General features: G+C 33.9%; 1 protein-coding gene and 1 pseudogene across 1 annotated transcript; one reads left to right on the top strand and one right to left on the bottom strand.

The window, feature by feature from the left end:
• Positions 1–441: 441 nt before the first annotated feature.
• Positions 442–9,438, bottom strand: LOC125830457 (protein NRT1/ PTR FAMILY 8.3-like). Its single transcript, XM_049509655.1, has 5 exons — positions 9,272–9,438; positions 8,923–9,028; positions 8,619–8,836; positions 3,880–4,436; positions 442–1,264 (listed from the first exon to the last, which is right to left on the bottom strand). The coding sequence occupies exons 1-5, from the start codon at positions 9,323–9,325 to the stop codon at positions 442–444; spliced, it is 1,758 nt and encodes a 585-aa protein (XP_049365612.1). The 5' UTR covers positions 9,326–9,438.
• A 5,967-nt stretch (positions 9,439–15,405) lies between these two features.
• Positions 15,406–19,785, top strand: LOC125830400 (protein NRT1/ PTR FAMILY 8.3-like; annotated as a pseudogene).
• Positions 19,786–20,924: the final 1,139 nt, after the last annotated feature.

The raw sequence follows: 20,924 nt of genomic DNA, 5'->3' as shown, positions 1-20,924 counted from the left end.
CCATTTATAATTGTTTACTTAAAATTTGATTTAATAAATTGACATTATTTTTTAAAATAGTGCATTACATGATTTGATATTCACGTGCAATGCACATGTCTCACAACTAGTATTTATAAAATTTGCTTATAAGTAAAAAAAAATTAAAGAAAGTGCAATACAATCTTTTTGCCATCATAACACTTGGAGAGACAGTAATTCCACTTCAAAATAGTATTGGAGTGTAACAATGATTTTGGGTAAAGTTATAATGTATTTTACGCCATTTTTCCTTTTAAGAAAATGGGGATATCAACTATATTTAGAAAAATAAATTCAAATTCTAAATATTCTTTGCAAATAGTATGACGAAACAACTCCGACTTCAAAATTTTCAAATGAAGTGAATAATATTTAATTTTCATGGTAAAACGCCAACTTAGCGTATAAACAAACTTGGACTTAGGATGGCATCTTGGACTTATACATTTTGGCACAAAAAACATAGATTACAAAGTTGCAGAAGCTAAGTGCAGCCAAGAGCCAGAAGAAATAATCAAGATGCCCACTGTTCAAGTTGTTTGGAATCCATCCAGGTTTGCCACCTATAGTTGTAATGGATGTTACTACTGTCAGTATGAAAGAGCTCAAGTAATTACCCATAGCAGTGGTCAACAGTGACAGTGCACTGCACAAGCTACGCATTGCATCGGGTGATTGATCATAAAAGAACTCAAGGTGCCCAATGAATGTAAATATCTCAGCTGCTCCCAGTATAAAATACTGAGGAATCTGCCAAAAGATACTGAGAGGTACTGCAACTGCTTCATCCACCAAACCAAGGTCTCTTGCGAGTTGTAGACGCTTGAACTCAACGATAGCAGCAGCTGACATGCAGAACACAGAAAGGAGAAGTCCGATTCCTATTCTCTGTAACTTGGAAAATCCCCTTTCCTTTCCGGTAAAACTCCTTGCAATTGGAACAAGGATCCTATCATAGATTGGGACCCATATAATAACACTTACGGCATCGAAAAGTGAAAGAGATGCGGGAGGAATTCTGAAGGAACCAATGGCAGTGTCCATCACTGTCCCTTGCTCCACAAACAATGTAGCCATTTGTGCATAAACAGCAGAAAAGACTATTCCAGTTGCCCATATCGGGAACATGCGGATCAAAATTTTCAGTTCCTCAACTTGAGTAACAGTACAGAGCCTCCAAGCATTGGAATAGTCTCCAGTTTTGCATTCAGTGTCTGAAACTACAGCAGCTTTGTCAAGGCACCTGAAGAATAAGTATAATTCCAATAAGTTGCAGCAAGTTCAACGTAAGTTGCATTGATGATTGTGGAAAACATAATTGGTGATTCTTTAAAGCATTTTGCAGAGAACTAATTTCTGTTCACATATTTTATAAAATGAACTTTAGAACATACAACACCAACAAAAATAATCTATAGTTCCTTCAAAAATCATATTAATGACTAAAACAATGTTCAAATTAAATAATTTCTAAAGCTTCTGAATCAATAATTAGACGGTAACATTACTTGTTTTACCTTCCTTTTATTGTAGCCCACTAGATGGCTAGCCTTGCTTGACTAAATAAGGTTTGTAAGCTCACTTAATCAGTTGTAGGGACTCTCCTTCCACTCATTGCAACCCTATAGATGGATAGGTTTAAGAACCCGATCAAATCCAGTCTTTTTTAAAGATAACATCTCTTCAGTATCAGTGTAAGGACCAGGTTCTTTCTTCTATAGCTAAGTGTTACAAAACTCTTTACAGTGATATATAGTACAGTTGCAGCTTTCTTCTTCATGAACCTTCTTCTTACTCTTTCCTCAGGACATTAAATATATCCAGTGGTTCTGCATAGAACCAGGTTCCTTTTTAAGTAAAAACGTGTTTCTTTACAATTCAGCCTATAGCACATGAATACATTGCACATATGAGAATGGAACATCTCTAAATTTCGCCCTTTTGGCATCATAAGAAAACAACATTGCTTAGTAGAACCCTCATGAGAACATAGCAATATTAATTTCCCACCCAAGATTTTATCAAAGCCTAAAGAGAAGATATTTTGATGCATCTTTTTAATCCATAGGGACTAGACCAAATAGAAACTTGCACTAGCTTACAACACTGCTATGAAAAGATTTAGTATGGCTTTGGTATTAGAAGGGTGACTAGAAAATAAGTTCTTTTGTTAAGAAGGCAGCTATTCTAGATAAGTTCTCAAGAACCTTGTCAAGGGAAGTAATGGCATCTTTAAATTTCCCCGTTACCTTTTTTATCATCAGTTTTCTGCTCCTAACTTATCAGAACTCACCTAGCCTTCTTGTGCTATCCATGAGTGTGTACCGGTTAGGTATAAAGTTGGGATAGACACTTGCCTTAGATTCCTCCACCATTACTAAAACTAGAACATGGACAAATACTGGGAATCAAGAGAGTTCTTGATCTCACCTTAAGTAATTTTCTCAATTAAGCCTCTTCAGTTGTCTCTTATGTGATCTTAGCCTCTTCATCACATGTGTACTGTTCTTCTTCTACTGAATTTTCCCTCAATTAGGCTATTGATCATGATTGCTTCTCTTTCCTGAGGTCCTAGCTCAATACTGATTCTCTTCTTGCTCTGTACATCATCTTCATTTTCTAGAGAACCAGTTCCTTTATCTGGTTTCTCAAGAAGTTCATGCTTCATATATATAGTCATTGGTCTGAATGGATTAATTGTGCTAGTTTTAATACATGAATAATACCTTCTTAACCAGCAACCAGAATGCGTAAAGCATCCAGGGATTGTGCACTACTGGTGCATCGCGAGAAAAGGTGTCCTAGTTAAGGTTGGCAAAGGACATTAACTACTGCATTCAGTCCCCATCGCCGTGAGCATACCGTGCATCTACCTGTCTATATATATATTTGATTGCTGGGGGAGAAAATAATAGAGGATTACAGAAGAGTTTTTGGAGCACTGAAAGGATGACTCACCAAGGCAGTTCACACACTAGAAATCATCTTATGATGTTTTTGGATAGATTTCATTGATTAAATGCAATCACTAACATCAAAATCACATTGGATTCGTGAGAACTCGTCAAATTCTCAAGAATTACCACATATTGGATTTCTAGGGTGGTTTGACTTCAAAAGTGTAATCCACCACCACACTTCGTTTATGATGCTTAAATAAGTATGCAGAAGGTAATTCTGAGTAGCAACAATGGTTGATTTGAAGTATCGGATGAACCATAGGAATGGGTATAAATGAAGGTTGTCGTGTTGGTTGGGAAAGAAGGTGAATATTAATCGCGAATATGAATTGGTTATTGCAATGATCCAAACAGATCAAATAGTCTATCTAATCAAGGTGATTAATTGGTGAATCAAGATTTCACCATTCATGAACAATTAGGGACTTGGATGACTTGAAGACTAAGTGTAAAGCCTAGACGGCTTATGTTGAGTTGTAATGGATATGAATTGATAAATTTGAACTATATTCATGTAGATATTGTGACCGTTTGAAGAGCAAATTGTTTGAAAAGCTAAGACTACGTCCAAGATAAGTTTGAGTTATACATTCTTTGAGTCCTTTTCCCAACAGCATAATTCCAAAGATGTATGAAAATGTTTTAGAATGTGAATGTATGTTTGAAGGGGAAAGCGAGCGTGAAGTTTCCATCATTCATGAAAGTTATGGCTTAAATTGCAATTCTAAGTATGAAATAATTTGATAAAAGATATTGTGATCTTGACTTCAAAGTAAGAATATTTGGCACCATATTGATTATAAATGTCATGACTTCCGTACGAGCTTTATGAGAACATAGAGGAGAAGAGAGTGTTAAATAAAAATGTTCTCCTTAGCAAAGAAGAAAATAATATTACCTCAGTTCATCAGTGTGCAGTAGCTTCCGGCTTCCTTCAATAGTAGAGCTTTTGTCTGGGGTTTCATAAAGTAGTGTACTATCATCGGGGACAGACAAGTTCCATTTGTGGAAAGCTGCAACCAGAACCTGGCACATTCTTGTGAGAGGACTTCCCCCAGGCTTTTGAAATCTGTAGAGTGGCGTACCGAAAAAGAAACTTGCAATGGCAATGCTCATGAAAACTGCAGGGATGCCAAACCCAAGGCCCCATCCAGCATTTTCTTGAATCCACACAATCAAAGTGCTTGATATCAAAGCTCCAATGTTGATAGAAAAATAGAACCAATTGAAGAAAGATCCCTTTTTAACCCTCTCTTTTGGATCTGTGTCATCAAATTGATCAGCACCAAAGGCCGAAACACATGGCTTAATCCCACCAGTTCCGAGAGCAATCAGATAGAGACCAGAAAAGAATATGGCATATTGGGCAGGAGTTGCTGAAGGGCACACAGAACCCACACATTCAGGGGGCTTAAAATCAGGAACTGAAGCTGATAGTGTCAATGTGCACATTCCCTATATAACCAATCAACAACACAAAAAGCATCAAATAAGAAGTGTAAGTCCAGCAAGAAGATATGAGAGAAAGAAAGGCTGCAAGAACAGAATATTTATTGTAATTCACTGTTGCATTAGAGGCTAGAGCAAAGGTAAAATCCCAGTTACAAGGGAAGATAGGGCACCACAAAGTTAAGGTTCCGGTTCACAAGACAAGACATGTATTTACTGTCTCACTTTAACTTGCTATATCAGTAAAGATGAGGCCTTTAACCATAAGAGTTCAAAAGAGGAAAGGCACTGAGCAGATAGCTACTTCTTTCTTCCTTATCACATTGTTATGTTTTCCCCAACTTTAGTTTGTTTAAAACTTGGAAAATATCAAACACTTCACAAAGTTGTTATAAGTTCCATATGATGAAATCAATAGCTAATTTATAACAGTATTAGAAGAGTGCGTACAATAGACCCATGTGGTTCAGCCCTTCCCCAGACCCCACACATAGCGGGAGCTTAGTGCATTGGGCTGCCCTTCTCTAAATAAATGATTAGAAGGTCAAGTAGATCTCTTTGGATCTTTCATAAAAGGAAATTGGCACTTAAACCGTTTGCCAGGAAAGTGGCTCTACCTTCCTCAAAGTTGCAACCGATGTTACTCGGTCTCGCCAAAAAAGTCGATGAGTACGTGTTGGGTCCTCCAAAAGTAGTGCATTTTTGGAGGATCCGACACTGGTGCGGCAACTGTTTTGGAGAGTCGGCGCAACATAGGTTGCAACAACAATACATACACCTAGAACCAAGGTCAAATGTTTGGTGCCACAGTTGCACCTACCAATTATAAAAGAAATGAAAAAGGTTAAATATGTACCACTTCTATTTAATGTTAATATCTCACTAGGCAGTGTGCCGGAGTGACTAATTTATTCCAAACCAATAGAATAGGCAGGGTCACTTCTACCTTTTACAGCATATCTAAAGTTAGAACTTGCAAAAATTAAGTAGAGCAAAAGCATTTTAAGATTTAAACTGATTACTAAGATTCAAATACACCATGAAAAAACAGTAGAAATGCTTATGTAAAATAATAAAAAACTGATACGCAGTAGTCTTGCACATTCCTGAACCAAGAAATTGTACATTTCCATTGTCCTCATAATTTCATCCCTGTTGCATCTGATGCTTTGCAGGTACGTGAATTCACTTAAATTGGCCCACAACTTCAACAAATAGTCAGCACCTTGGCATTCACTCATCAATTCCTGATGGTTCTTACGTGGAGGAAGGGCGTTGTAACTTGTCCAAATTAAGAATCCTACTATCTTTGGGAAAAACCTCTTCAAATGAGTTGAAAGTTGAAACATACCTCACCATCATCGTCAAATGAAAAATTTTCCAAATATGAGTATCAACAAACTTAGGGGGCTGAATTTCATGAATAATATGGGAAGCAATATCCTCTGATAAACAATGGGAATGTGTTCCAGCATTACATGAAACTTCGTCCAGGACCTCCGGCACATTCATGACATCTTCATCAATAGGAAAATCATCTGATGCTATAAAATAAAGTACACCTAATCTCGTCCAATTATCAAACCAAAAGTTAGAGGATCCCATGTTAATTTGTTACCGAATTTAATGCTCAGTCAACTCTCTTGCCTCTTAACATTTTAAGCCATACATGAGAAACCTTCTTCCATGGAACAATAATCGAGTGAAGCTTTTTACAATATTTTATCACTCATAAAAGAGATCCACGAAGAAGGTTTTGTTCAAAAATTCTACCATAATTTGGCATCATGTAAGGATATAACCCAAACCTTCTTCCCAGTTGGCAAACATAAAGTGCCCCAAGATGTCCATTGCCTTCCACTACTACCAGTCGAGTGACTCCAAAAGGATTGAGCAAATAATTTATGTACTTGATTTATTACACATTTTGGAGAATCAACTCGATTGTAGGTGTATCCGAATACCTTGTGAAACATGGGAGATCAATGTGGCTCGTCCTCCATAGAATAACAGATTTCCTCTCCAAGATTGAAGCTTATCCATCACTTCTATAGTAATATCATTGTATTTTTAAATTTTCCTTCTACTATAAATTTTGGTATAGTCAAGATGAGTAAAAGGAGAACTCTTTTTGTTGATACCAGTAAAGATGAGAACTCTTCGTCCTATACTCTTTGCACCAATTCCTCTGATGCCTTATCATGGATATAAACTGCACTCTTCTCTTCACTTATGGCCCGAGACACCTTCATACTCAAATAATACCTCTATAATCAAATAAAGAGAATCTATTGAAGAGAAAATTATGGTATCAACCGCATATGCTAAATGATTGATTTTTTGGAGTCCATTTTGGCATAGCAAAATCACAGAACACTAAGTTATCATGTAAGGCATTTAAATTCCTAGAAATACTTTGGCAGAAAGAATAAAAAGAGCTCGAGATAGGGAATCACCTTGCTTCACACCTATTGACGATTAAAAGAATCCATAAGATTGTCCATTCAGAAAAATCGAAAACCAGTTGTTGGAAAATATTCTCCTGACCATGTCAATAAAACTCTCTCGAGATTCCATTTTATGCAGGACCTTTGAAGGAAAAAGCCAAGATACTTTATTGTGACCTTTAGCAATATCCAATTTAATAACCACTTTAGCAGACTTAGCTCTCTTCCTGTAGAATTGAGGAAGAAGAAAAGCCTTGTTTGTATTTCAGTATGTCCTTATACTCCATGAGAAGGGTATTTATACAAGTGAATCCTAACTAATTAAGGAAAGGCAATCAATTACAATAAAAAGGAAATATTTTATTTCTATAATTACGCTAGGAAAAGGAAAAATAAAGTCTCCTAATCATGTTTCTTGTGATTAAGAGACTGGCTACATTATTGTTGTTGTTAAAAGAAATCAACCAATGCCTCCTCCCCCATATCCTCCATCCTAGATTGATATGGAACATCTTCCCTTTCCAAAATAGTAAATGGCGTTGTAGTTAAATTAGAAGTATTAGCTTCCTTCCTTAGGAGAGTCATCTGGTACAGTCAGCACATTGTTATTAGCATCACTTTAGTTTTCTTTCTCCTCTATATCAGCTATTGGAGCAAGAGAATTATTTGTTGGTAAAACAGATAACTGCTTACCTTTTGAACCAACAGATTTATGAGCAACAATCCATTGATCAGTTGCACCATCAACCTTCTTACTACTCAGCCTTATCCTAAACGTGCTTCCTTTCAGGATTGCCCACAACTTTACCACTCTTTAACACTTTAATTGGTTCAGTCGGATCAATAGAAGGTACATCATCTAACCTACCAGTTTGGTCTTCATTCTAATCCACATTCAATTTTTGGGGTGTAACATGCAACAAATCCTCACCGCTATGACCTTGAAGGCAGTAGTGTTTACAATACTTGGGCAAATAATCATAATATACTTTTATTCATTTTGATCTGACTTCATCGATAAAAATGTCACGACAGTCAATCTGCACTTTTTTGGAAAATCTCCAAGCTAATCAACCTCAACCTTTACCCTAGCACAGCTAAGTCGAGTTAGACTATCTGTAGTCATGTCCACTGTCAAAGGTTTCCCAACAGCTGATGCAAGAGAAAATACTGACTCTTTAGCAGATAAGTCAAGAGGTAGTCCTGAAATGAAATATATGCAACTGCAATTGACGTTCTTCATCTGGATCAAACCAAGGATCCCCCTTTAACATTGGTAAAATATCCTTAAACTTGAGATAGAACGCCGGTTTGGCTAGCACATTAACTTAGTCCTCTAAAAGCTCGATCAACACAATGTTTTCTTAAGAACCCTATCTTGCAATCAACCTTGATCATATTGAATTGGATAGATCTTTCTTAAATCTTTAAATTCCGGCCATCTATATGAAATTTACCAATAACATTTTATTGTAAATTTTCCTTGATGAAGTCAATCAAAACTCTGTCTGAATCCCACATCACAGTAGGTTCGTTGTGCTGATACACAACAAGTTTGAGTGGAATAGGTTGCATGGGGCTGTAGTGAAGCATCAGAAGGAGGGTTAGGAGGCTGAAAACAATCTCAAGAGGAAACGAAAGATGACATAATATGAATATTCAAGTCACAGAAAGAAATTTAATAATCATCTCACAAACAATAAGTTTAGTATTTTGTGTAAAATGAAGCTGAGATATTTACCACGAAGTAGATAATAGAGAAGGTAGCAATTGTCCGATATCTTCCCCAGTATGCATCTGCCAGTACCGCCCCAATAAGGGGCATTAGGTAACACGTGCCTTGCCAAGTTGTAACATTTCTAGCAGCTGAGACATTTCCCTCATGTAACTTCTTGGTAAGATAGGTAACAAGATTAACAGAAATACCATAGAACGCCAAACGTTCACAACATTCATTACCTGAGACCAAGATCCACAACCAAATCAATTATACCAAAACAGGTAAAAAGAGAAGAAAATAAAAGGGCAATTTGAGTATGGCATACCAAGAATAAAGGGGCAAGCTCTCCAGTTCCCCGTCTCACTTTTTAAAACAGGATTACCCTTGATATCAACAGAACCATCTCTAGTGTAGAGTCCACTATCCTCATTCTACAAATAGGGAATTTTTTAAGAATGCCAAAAAAATAACTTGTTTTTTTAATCATAAAATAACTTGCAAGTAATCACATCTGCATCTACTTTTATTATTGTATATGAATAACTTTCAAAAAACTATAGTAAGTATGATCAAATACAAGTCTAACTCCAACTTCGAAAATTTCAAATAAAGTGATGCCCACTTACAGAGTGATTAAAAATTGAATTATGAAGTAAAGAAAGAGAAATTAGAACCTGATGAATGCCACCATCTTGCAGAAGAGATGTTGCTTCTGTTTGAGTACCCATACGCACAACTTCAAGTTGATGGATCTCACAATTTACTGTATCTGTTACTAAAAATTGAGATTTTTGTTGAATCTACAAAGGGAAATGGCAGAAGAGCAAAAATGGGTCAACTGACAGAGAAGTTAAATAGACTAAAAAGATATTGTTCCCTCTCATTTTTATATTTTGGGTCAGTTTGAAGATGCATTTACTTAGAGTCATACTTTGATCTCATTTCAAATCACATTGATTTGCAGTTATTCAAACCCAATTACCACTTTTGAGATCAAGTTAGGTCTCTGCTCGAGTTTTAAAGTTGTATTTACACATTCCCTCTCTCCATTCCAATGGACCAAGTTCAAACTAGTCTACACAGTAAAATAAGGTAAAATGAATAAAAATATTTATATGGTTAATAATTTGGTTTAAAAATTCTCTTATTATTATTTAATGGGTTAAAAATGTCTTATTTCAATAAATATTTTAATCCTTTTCTTTTTCAACAAATTATTTTCCTAATGTTGATTTTCTTTTAGAAATAATGCATGAGTACCCCTAAACTATGACCGAAATCTCTATGATATGCTTAAACTTAATTAGGATCTAACTATTTTAAAATGGAATAATCACACCTTCAAAAGCTGATGTGGCAAAGAAAATGTGCATACGCATAAAGACTGAAAAAATTAGATACATGTCTTTTTTTATTGGTCTATTTAAAATTAGTTAGTACACATAAATAAATACATACATATATATATATATATATATATATATCATTTCTTTCTTTGTAAAATAATTATTTTAGTTTCTTCCTCTCTTAAACTTTTTTTTTCTTTCATTAATTTCTTATCTTTTCTCTTTATATTATTATTAAAAAAATGTGTATTTTTTTAAAAAAGAAATTAATTAAAAAGTTTAATTTAGTTTTTAAAGTTTTAATTTTTTTTATGTTTAATTTGATTTTCTTCAATTATTTTGATATATGTTCGGAATTAACTTATTTTAAATATAAGGCACTTAAAATTAAATTTAAAACCAAATCAAAAGGAAAGGAAAAGAAAATAAAAAGAATAAATAAAATTAACAAAAATAAAAAACAATAAAGGAAGGTAAAAAAAAATTAAGAAAAAAAGTTTAGATACAAGGAATTTTATTTTTAGAAACTTGTGTGTATTGACTTAATTTAAATACAAGATAAAGAAAATAAGAAGATTTTAAAAAATAAAAAAATAATATTTTTTTTACAGAAGTGGCAGACGCATGTTGTACAAACGCAACCAACCTACCTAGTTGAAGGTATCATGTCACCACAAAAGGTGCATGAAAATATAGAAAAATGAATTTGGTGGGGTAGCATGACTCTGGTTAAGTTAAGGTGTGTCGATGGAATTTCGGTCGTAGTTTAGAGGATACTTATGCATTATTATTTTTTTAATTAGAAAATGTTTATCCTACTTCAATTCGAAAGAGATTAAGATATAAAAATATTTTCTATTTTATTAGAAATTTTTATCATTATCTAAATGAAAATTAATGACGGACTTACTAAGATCTTATATATATATATATATAACATATATTATCAGCTTAAAAGGTACCTGGTTTATTTTAATTATTAAAATGAGATTAAGAGAATATGAATGATTAATTATTTCCTATTTATTTATTAGTTAAAGTGATTTTAAAAGAAAAGAAATAAGAATAAGGTTCTTTAAAAGTAATATTTTTATCGAAATTCCTTTATAGTAATTATTCTATCCCTCATAGTAACCCCATCATTATTTTTCATTTAGATAATGATAAAATATTTTAATAAAATAGAAAATATTTTTATCTCTTAATCTTTTCTGAATGAAGTAGTATAAACATTTTCTAATGAGAAAATGGTCTAAAGCCTCCCCAATCTATACCCGAAATTTCAACTACACACTCCAATTTTATGGGTGTCCTATAACTCCCTGAACTGTTTAAAACAAGAATTAGTATAAACATTTTCTAATGAGAAAATGGTCTAAAGCCTCCCCAATCTATACCCGAAATTCCAACTACACACTCCAATTTTATGGGTGTCCTATCACTCCCTGAACTGTTTAAAACAGGAATTATTACACCCTTAAAACGTCATAACAACATCTATGCTAATGGGTGAGACTCACGCTCGGTAGAAATTTTATTTAAAACTTTTTTTAATTCTTTTTTCTTTTTGACTTATTATTTTTTTTAAAAACAATTTAATGTCAAAACATCAAAGTTTATGAATGTATTTTGGATCTTCAATTTGAAACATGTTGATAACATAGATGGTTGTTAATTATTTGAAGCTGAATACATTGCGTTTGATTGAGTTTATGGTTGTGATTTTCAAATTTAAAGAAACACTCGAAATTTCATGGAAATCGATGAGCTTGAACCCTCCATTAAAATTAGTTTAAAAGCTTGAGCTAACAATTCGACTTGCCACAAACGAGCACCGTTTTGAGTGGGTAATATATCAAAAGGTTGGAAATGTCGTGGGAAGCTTATATCTAAAATTTAAGGTAATTTGGAGATGATTTAGGGTGGTTTTGCATCAAATTTCCGAGTATATGGAATGAAGAAGATGATGAACAGACGCTAACTTTTCAGATGTGTACGAAAAGGATCAGTTATTAAAATTAGTCGTGGGTGTGTTGGGTATTAAATTTAGGATAAAAAATTGTCTTAATTTTCAAAGTTTATTGAAGAAAATCATTTGGGTGTTCATGTATTAAGTTTATCCAAGCTTAATTTGCTTTGATTTAAAAGATTGTTGGTGCATAAATCAAAGATTTTTTATATATAGTTCTTGATTATGGAGAATAATGAGTGAAATTGATATAAACAATTTGTGGTGTATCAATTAATGTAGTGATAGGAATGATTTCAAAATGGTGAAGAACTTTGGTGCTGCCATAGATGCTCAATCAAATTGCCACGAAGAGATTTGATTTATGTTGTGAAGAAGAAAGAAAATTAATAAGAAAAAAATAACAAAAAATACACATATTTATGAAACTTTCAAAAATAAAGTTTTATTATATGTGTTGGTCCTCACTCTCTAAGAGACTGAGATACACTCACTGTGCCACGTAAGGGTCTAGGGAGTAAATTATTTTAGTTTTAAATAGTTCAGGGGGTGTGATAGGACACCCGTGAAATTGAAGTGTATAGTTGGAATTTTGGGTATAGATCGGAGGGCTTTAGATTATTTTCTCTTTTCTAGTTTGTAGACACGTAATTTTTGACCGAACCTAAAATTTTACACCATTTTTAGAACTTAAATATTTTTATAAATCTAAATAAAATATTTTGACTTTTATCGTATTTTATTAAGTTTATTTTAAAATATTTGAAAACAACAAAAATAGAATCACTTTTTAAGGTAAGTTTTATTTTAAATTGTTTTAAAAAAAAATGAAAAGTTACAAAAATATATTTTTATTTTTATTTAGATTTAATAAATAAGCTAGTGTTTCTTAATTATATTTTTTTATTAGCTATTTAGCTTTTCTTATACTTTTCTTTTCAGTAATTTAAATAGTTAGTTAAGATTTTTATATTTTTTATATTTTATATATTTAATTATAAAAAATAAATATCATACACTACCCATTTTCCTCAACTACCCCAACCACTCACAACACTCCACAACACCTATTAACCCCACTCTTCCTCACCCACCTACACCACATCTACACCTATATCTATACATACACTACTACAATACATAGAAGAAGAAACACATGTAGAGAACCCAAAAAAAAAAAAGATAACCAAAAAATCATTTGCACATTTTCCTTTTACTTCATACAAACACACACAGAACATACAATAGACACACCCAACCCACCAAAAACAATTTGCAGTTGGACGTCAACAAAAACACATCAGCAAATACACTCAAAAAAAAGAAGAAAACCAACACGCACCAAAACAACTTTTTTTTTTCTCTGAAAATGCAAACACATGCAGACGATCAAAAAAATCAGGTTATATTTGGAGGCTCCAGTCAAAATTAAGGCTCTTTTTCAGATTCAAATTCTTTTCTTTAAGAAATTCTCTACGGATTAAGGTCCAACTCTAGCACTTTATCTTATTTACGTAGGTCTTACATAGAGTTATTTAAATGCATATGAAATACAAATTGAAATTTGATTGATTTAGTTTCATGGCTTGTTATTGCATTGTTTAATTTTTAGGAAAAAGTATGTAATTTATTTTGCATTGTTTGATTTTTGGAATAACTTTATAATTTATTTGGTCTATTATTCATGTCATTCTACTAATATCTTTGCTTAGATTTAAAATAAATAAAATATAGTGGATTAAGATTGATCTTTAGGTGTTTTCTAGAATATTATTGTGAAAGATGAAAAAGAATTAGCTTAAGGATGACGGTTGAATATCAATAAAAAAGAGAGCTTTGTGTTTAACAACATTCACATTATATATATATATCCTTAATAGGCTTGAAGGAATTTGCTAAGCTTGTGACCATAATCATAGGTATATATTAGGCTCTATTATAAATTAGATGAGTAACAATAATGATTAAATTTCATCTCACTAAAGAATGTGGTTCCACATCATTTTGAGATACTTAAGAAACTCAAGGATGCGGTTACGTACCTTGGCCAAATAATTTTAATAATTAATTTTGTTAATTCAAACCAAGAGATGTAAATTGAGAACTCAACGCTGATTTGGGTCAACAACGAAGAACCCAATGCTTTCCTCACCGCCGTCCTCCTCCACTGCATTTTCCTATGAGAACTCAACGCTAATGTGGATCAACAAAGAAGAATTCAATAACCTCCCAAATTAGCCACAAAATACAATTTCGTCGGAGATGGATTGAATCGGCACAAAATCTCTGACGGTTCATTGAGTTATTCGCTAAATATTGAAGATTGGGTTTGATGATGATGATGATAAAGATATATAAGTGTCCGCTGAATAAGTTTTTTTTTTTGGTAACTATCCGCTGAATAAGTTATTATTTATAATGATGCAATATTTATGATGTTTACGTAGCACCTTTATATCTTTAAAATACACTATTAAATAGTACAAGATAATAGGTCTTGTTCAGAGTTTGGGATTGTTACAATAATTTTGGTTAAAGTTCATTTTCCCTTTGTAAAACATATAAGTATAAATCTTGTTTATATTTTTTTTTATTAAAAACAGTGAAATGTGTTTCGAAAATATGTTGAAACTTTAATTCAAATTTTACCCTAATCTTCTAAATTTTTTTAAAATTATTTAAAAATCTATGATTAATTGCTAATTAAAAACTCAATTTTTTTTAAGAATTAACTTCAAAATCTATCTCCAAGTAAAAGCTAGTCTAATGAAAAGAAGAGGAAAATGATGTGCTTTGTGAAATATAAATAAAGAGAAGTGGAAGAGGGCATGTTTCTTCAAATAATTGTCCACTACACTCTTACCTAATTAATTCATTTAAATAATTCCTCGTGTTTTTTTTTTAATTTTGTTTTTTTGCTTTGGAGTAATTTTTTATTCTTTCCACTCCATCATCAGAATCATCAATGCTCAACCACTAAAATAAGTTCAAAGGAAAAATATATTTTAAAAAAAGTTTTATAATTTAAACTAATTATATAATTATAAATTATTTTAAATTATAAAAAAACAAGAAATATTAAATTAAGTTATGGAATTGTTTGGTAACTAATAAAGAAACAATTTATTTATATATTATAGCTAGTTAGGAAAGAAGTTATTCATTTATAAAATTAATACGATATTTGATTTGCAATTTAGAAACCACATAACTAATAATACATGTATAAGTAATGAGAAAATCAGTGTATTATATATGGAAGAACTAATATATCTAGGAATCCTTTGGTAACTGATTTGAAGATGAGTTAGAGAGATATTAATTAATCACACATATATTTAATTAGGAGGTTAACTTATTTATATATAAAATTTAATACTATTGTGTTATGATATCAATCACATGAAAATATGATTCTACAATAGGAATGTCCAGCCCAAACCAAAATATAAAAATGAGAGGGAAGAGTATCATCATTTTAGTACTCAATTTCTCTGTGGGTTGACCCATTTTTGCTCTCCATATGCCATTTCCCTTTGTAGATTCAAAGAAAAATTTCAATAGATAAAGTGAAGTGTACTGTGATCCATTAAGTTGAAGCTCTGTGTATGGGTACTCAAACAGAAGAAATACCTCTTCTACAAGATGGTGGCATTCATCAGGTTCTAATTTATCTTTCTTTACTTCAAAATACGAGTTAATATCTTTAAAAGGTTACTGAACTATAAGAATTTATCTAGCAAAGTCATCATTTAACTTTGTTTCATATGAATAAAATCACTCAACTGATCATTAAAATAAGAATTTCAAAGACGTACTCCACAAGTAAGGCTATTTTATCTTTCTCAACAATTTGGGGCTAAGCCTTTCAGATTTATGAAATATCAAAGACGTAAATAGTATTTGGCATTCATAAAAATTTCGTATTTGTAGAATGAGAATAGTGGACTCTACACTAGAGATGGTTCTGTTGATATCAATGGTAATCCTGCTTTAAGGAGTGAGACAGGGAATTGGAGAGCTTGCCCCTTTATTCTTGGTATGTCAGACTCAAATTTTGGCGTAGTTATTTATTCAATCTCTTTTATGGTATAATTGATTTGGTTGCGGACCTTGGTCTAAGGTAATGAATGTTGTGAACGTTTGGCATTCTTTGGTATTGCTGGTAATCTTGTTACCTATCTTACCAAGAAGTTACATGAGGGAAATGTCCCAGCAGCTAGAAATGTCACAACTTGGCTAGGCACCTGTTACTTAACGCCCCTTATTGGGGCTGTGATGGCAGATGCATACTGGGGAAGATATCGGACGATTGCTACTTTTTCTATTATCTACTTCATGGTAAATATCTCAGCTTCATTTTACACAAAATACTAAACTTATTTGCTTCTGAGATGAGATTAACCTTGGTGAATCTTATTCTTCTACAATTTGGTGGAACAGAAGTAGTGGTGCGGGTCCGTCATCAACTTTTTACTGAATCTTATATAGATATTCAGATGACAGTCAAACAGAAGTTACACTTTTAAAAGTTATTGTGTTTTAGCTAGTTAGTTTATCATTCATATCTGGAACATTAGGATAGACAGTGGAATTATAGTCAAAAGGAACTTTTGATATTTGAAGATGTTTTTGTCATTCCTATTTGTAACAGCAGAGAGTATTTCATCTCCCCCACCCCAAAATAAAAAAGAAAGAGAGACAACAAGAAAAGGAAAAATAGTAGTAGAAGTTACAGAATCAAGTGATTAAAACTCTGGGGCTTTGAAAACATGTTTTCCATTTCAAAAATGGAAAAGAGAATAACTGCTAAGGCAGGCAGCACTTCCCTAACGAAGTTTGGGGGATATTGAGGCGATTAGTAGTCATGACGGTTGTGACTGCTGGACAGCCTCCTAACCTTACTTCTGATGCTTCACTCCTTAATTAACCCTTCACTGCTACATCCCCATGCAATCTATTCTACTCAAACCTGTTGCGTATCACCACAGCATACCTACTATGACATGGGATTCAGACAGAGTTTGATTGACTTATCATCAATGAAAATTTACAATATGCTGTTATTGGTAAATTTCAAATAGATGGCCGGAACTCAAAGATTTAAGAAAGATCACTCCAACTCAATATGAGATCAAGGTTGATTGCAAGATAAGGTTCTTAAGAAATCATTTTGTGTTAATCGGCTAACACTTTTAGAGGACCAAGTTAATCTGCCATCCAAGCCGGGTTCTATATCAAGTTTTAAAGAGATATTTTTACCAATGTTAAAGCAGGATTGTTGGTTTGATCCAGATGAAGAAAGTCAATTGCAGTTGCATATATTTTGTTTCAGGCCTACCTCTTGATTTATCCGCTAAAGAGTCAGTATTTTCTCTTGCATCAGCTGTTGGGAAACCTTTGACAGTGGACATGTCTACAAAATCAAACTCGAGTTAGGTACACTAGGGTGAAGGTTGAAGTTGATTAGCTTGGAGATTTTCCAAACAAGTGCAGATTGACTGTCGTGGCATTGTTATCGGTGAAGTCAGATCAAAATGAATAAACGTACATTATAATTATTTGCTCAAATATTGCAAACACACAATCTCTTCTTTTCTTTAAAAACCAATTTCAGGATTTTCATCGAAAAACACTCCCAATGGAGGAAAGCTTCTTAAGTTCAACTATCATTATTCCTAACTCTCGGTCATTGCTATTCAACTGATTAGCTGTTGTTATCTCTAATTAATTTCTCTATTGATGTAAGAATTCAACCACTTTATTAATGATCATTGACTATCATCTATGTTGATGATGGTCTGTGGACAATTAGTATAATCAAAACTTTAACCACAAGACATGTATCTTTACAACTGATACATGTCTTGTCTTGTGAACTGGAACCTAACTTTCTAGTGCCCTATTTCCCTTTTGCAACAATGAATTACGAAGCATATATCCCGTTCTTGCTGCCTTTCTTCATCTTATATATATATATATATATATATATATATCTTTTTGCTGGACTTACACTTGTTATTTCATGCTTTTTGTGTTATTGATTGTGTAGGGAATGTGCACATTGACACTTTCAGCTTCAGTTCCTGCTTTTAAGCCCCCTGACTGTGTAGATTCTGTGTGCCCTTCAGCAACTCCTGCTCAGTATGCCATATTCTTTTTTGGCCTCTATCTGATTGCTCTTGGAACTGGTGGGATTAAGCCATGTGTTTCTTCATTTGGTGCTGATCAATTTGATGACACAGATCCAAAAGAGAGGGTTACAAAGGGTTCCTTCTTCAATTGGTTCTATTTTTCTATCAACATTGGAGCTTTGATATCAAGCACTTTGATTGTGTGGATTCAACAAAATTATGGATGGGGCTTTGGGTTTGGCATCCCTGCAGTTTTCATGGGCATTGCCATTGCAAGTTTCTTTTTCGGTACACCACTCTACAGATTTCAAAGGCCTGGGGGAAGTCCTCTCACAAGAATATGCCAGGTTCTGGTTGCAGCATTCCACAAATGGACCTTGCCTGTCCCCGATGATAGTACACTACTTTACGAAACCACAGACAAAAGCTCTGTAATTGACGGAAGCAGAAAGCTACTGCACACTGATGAACTGAGGTGATAATATTCTCTTCTTTGTCAAGGAGAACGTTTTTATTCTAAACTCTTTTCTCCTCTATGTTATCATAATGCTCGTATGAAAGTCATGACATTTATAAAGAAAATAATAATGCCAAAAATTCTTACTTGGACATAGGCTTAGCTTTTCAAACAATTGATGCGTCAAACGCTCAACAATATCTACATCAATATGGTTCAAATCTATCAATTCATATCCATAACAACGCGACATTGCGTACTTGGTTTATTTTCACTTTGAGACGTTGCGATCCTTTGTTCTATCAGTAAATGCATGTCTCTTTAATGGCATTTAGGCACTTGGTGTTGTTATATTTATGCTTTTACACCTTTGTCAATATAAGTAGAAAATATTTAATTTCAAATTTTTGGATCTTGTGCATAACATTATCTTCTTCAGATGCCTTGACAAAGCTGCTGTAGTTTCAGACACCGAATGGAAAACCGGGGACTATTCCAATGCTTGGAAGCTCTGTACTGTTACGCAGGTTGAGGAACTGAAAATTTTGATCCGCATGTTCCCGATATGGGCAACTGGAATAGTCTTTTATGCTGTTTATGCACAAATGGTTACAATGTTTGTGGAGCAAGGGACGGCGATGGACACTGCCATTGGTTCCTTCAGAATTCCTCCAGCATCTATTTTAATTTTCGATGCCATTAGTGTTATTATATGGGTCCCAATCTATGATAGGATCCTTGTTCCATTTGCAAGGAGGCTTACTGGAAAGGAAAGGGGATTTTCCAAGTTACAGCGAATAGGAATTGGACTTTTCCTTTCTGTGTTGTGCATGTCAGCTGCTGCTATCGTTGAGTTCAAGCGTCTACAAATCGCAAGAGACCTTGGTTTGGTAGATGAACCAGTTGCAGTACCTCTCAGTATCTTTTGGCAGATTCCGCAGTATTTTATACTGGGAGCAGCCGAGATATTTACTTCCATTGGGCACCTTGAGTTCTTCTATGATCAATCACCCGATGCAATGCGTAGCTTGTGCAGTGCATTGCCACTGATGACCAATGCTTTGGGTCATTACTTGAGCTCTTTCATACTCACACTGGTAACATCCATTACAACTCAAGGTGGCAAACCTGGATGGATTCCAAACAACTTGAACAGTGGGCATCTTGATTATTTCTTCTGGCTCTTGGCTGCACTTAGCTTCTGCAACTTTGTAATCTATGTTTTATGTGCCAAAATGTATAAATCCAAGAAGCCATCCTAAGTCCAAGTTCGTTTTATATACTAAGGGGGCGTTTGACTATGAAAATTAAATAATATTCACTTTATTTGAAAATTTTAAAGTTGGAGTTGTGTTTTCACAGGTTTGACGGTTCGTCAGGCTTGCTGTCAGAGCTCTCCTTTGGCAGCACTGTGCTTTATTTTACTTTCTTTCTTGACTGGACTGATTTCTTGTCTAACACAATAGAAAAAACTATTAGAAGACACTATCATTGCCTAAGAACTAGCAATTATTCATAGCTGAAAGCATCAAATGTGCCGGCAAATGCCGGCACATCAACACCCTCAATTTAGAGCATTTACTTGTCCTCAACCAACACCTAACACTGTATTTACAGACTCATGGACTATCAAGTAGTTTCAAACATTCTTTACTCAGGCATGCACATGTATAACAGCTTCAACTAACAACTAACTTTCAAATAGAAGTTAGTAGCGGAAGGAGTGTTGGTTAATGTAAGAGATGCGAAAAGAGTGAATTGCAAATAATAAAGGGCCTGGGTTAAAAGTAGCTAAATGAAGTTCAACGTCTTGAGATGAATTGAGAGGTTATCAAATACACGTTGATAGATGTTGTTGGTCACTTATGGTTGAAGGTACTCGAATGTGAAATTACATACAAAAGGTATAGGCAATCAACATAATGATATCAAGAAATCAGTGTAAACTCTCGTTCAAGTAGTATTGTGTTCTTCGCTAAAAATAAGATCTTAAAAGAAACCCTAAAAAGTACTATTTATAGTTCCAGGAATTTTGAATCAAGACTGCAATTTCCTGACTCGTCCTACGCCTCGCCTGACAGCCCAACACAGGTGTGACGTCTGACCGTCGTGTGCTCTTCAAAGAGTGGTTGTAACCCTGCATGTCAGATGCAGACGGCTCATCAGAGATCTGATGGTCAGTTAGACCCAGCGTCGCCGGAACTACAGAAGATGGAATCAACTCTGCAAGTGTAACGCTGGGTCTGACGGCACATCATAGGCCTCACGATTCGTCGTCTTTTCCATCAACCAGGCTTCAAACACTAGAATTTTTCTCTGCAAGTATGACGGTCTGTCACGCTTGCCATCAGAGCTCTCCTTTGGCAGCACTTTACTTCATTTTGCTTTCTTTCTCGACTTGACTGATTTCCTGTCTAACAC

This window comes from Solanum verrucosum, unplaced genomic scaffold (genome assembly GCF_900185275.1).
Source record: "Solanum verrucosum unplaced genomic scaffold, falcon-dt-bn FXZP01000228.1, whole genome shotgun sequence".
NCBI lineage: Eukaryota > Viridiplantae > Streptophyta > Magnoliopsida > Solanales > Solanaceae > Solanum > Solanum verrucosum.
This window is presented reverse-complemented; position numbering and strand designations above follow the sequence as displayed.

Coding starts and splice junctions, on each gene's coding strand:
- LOC125830457 (XM_049509655.1), bottom strand. CDS start 9,325: ATGGGTACTCAAACAGAAGCAACATCTCTTCTGCAAGATGGTGGCATT. Junction 8,837..8,922: donor AGCTTGCCCCTTTATTCTTG/GTATGCCATACT, acceptor TCTTGGTCTCAG/GTAATGAATGTTGTGAACGT. Junction 1,265..3,879: donor CTGCACACTGATGAACTGAG/GTAATATTATTT, acceptor CTTATTCTTCAG/GTGCCTTGACAAAGCTGCTG.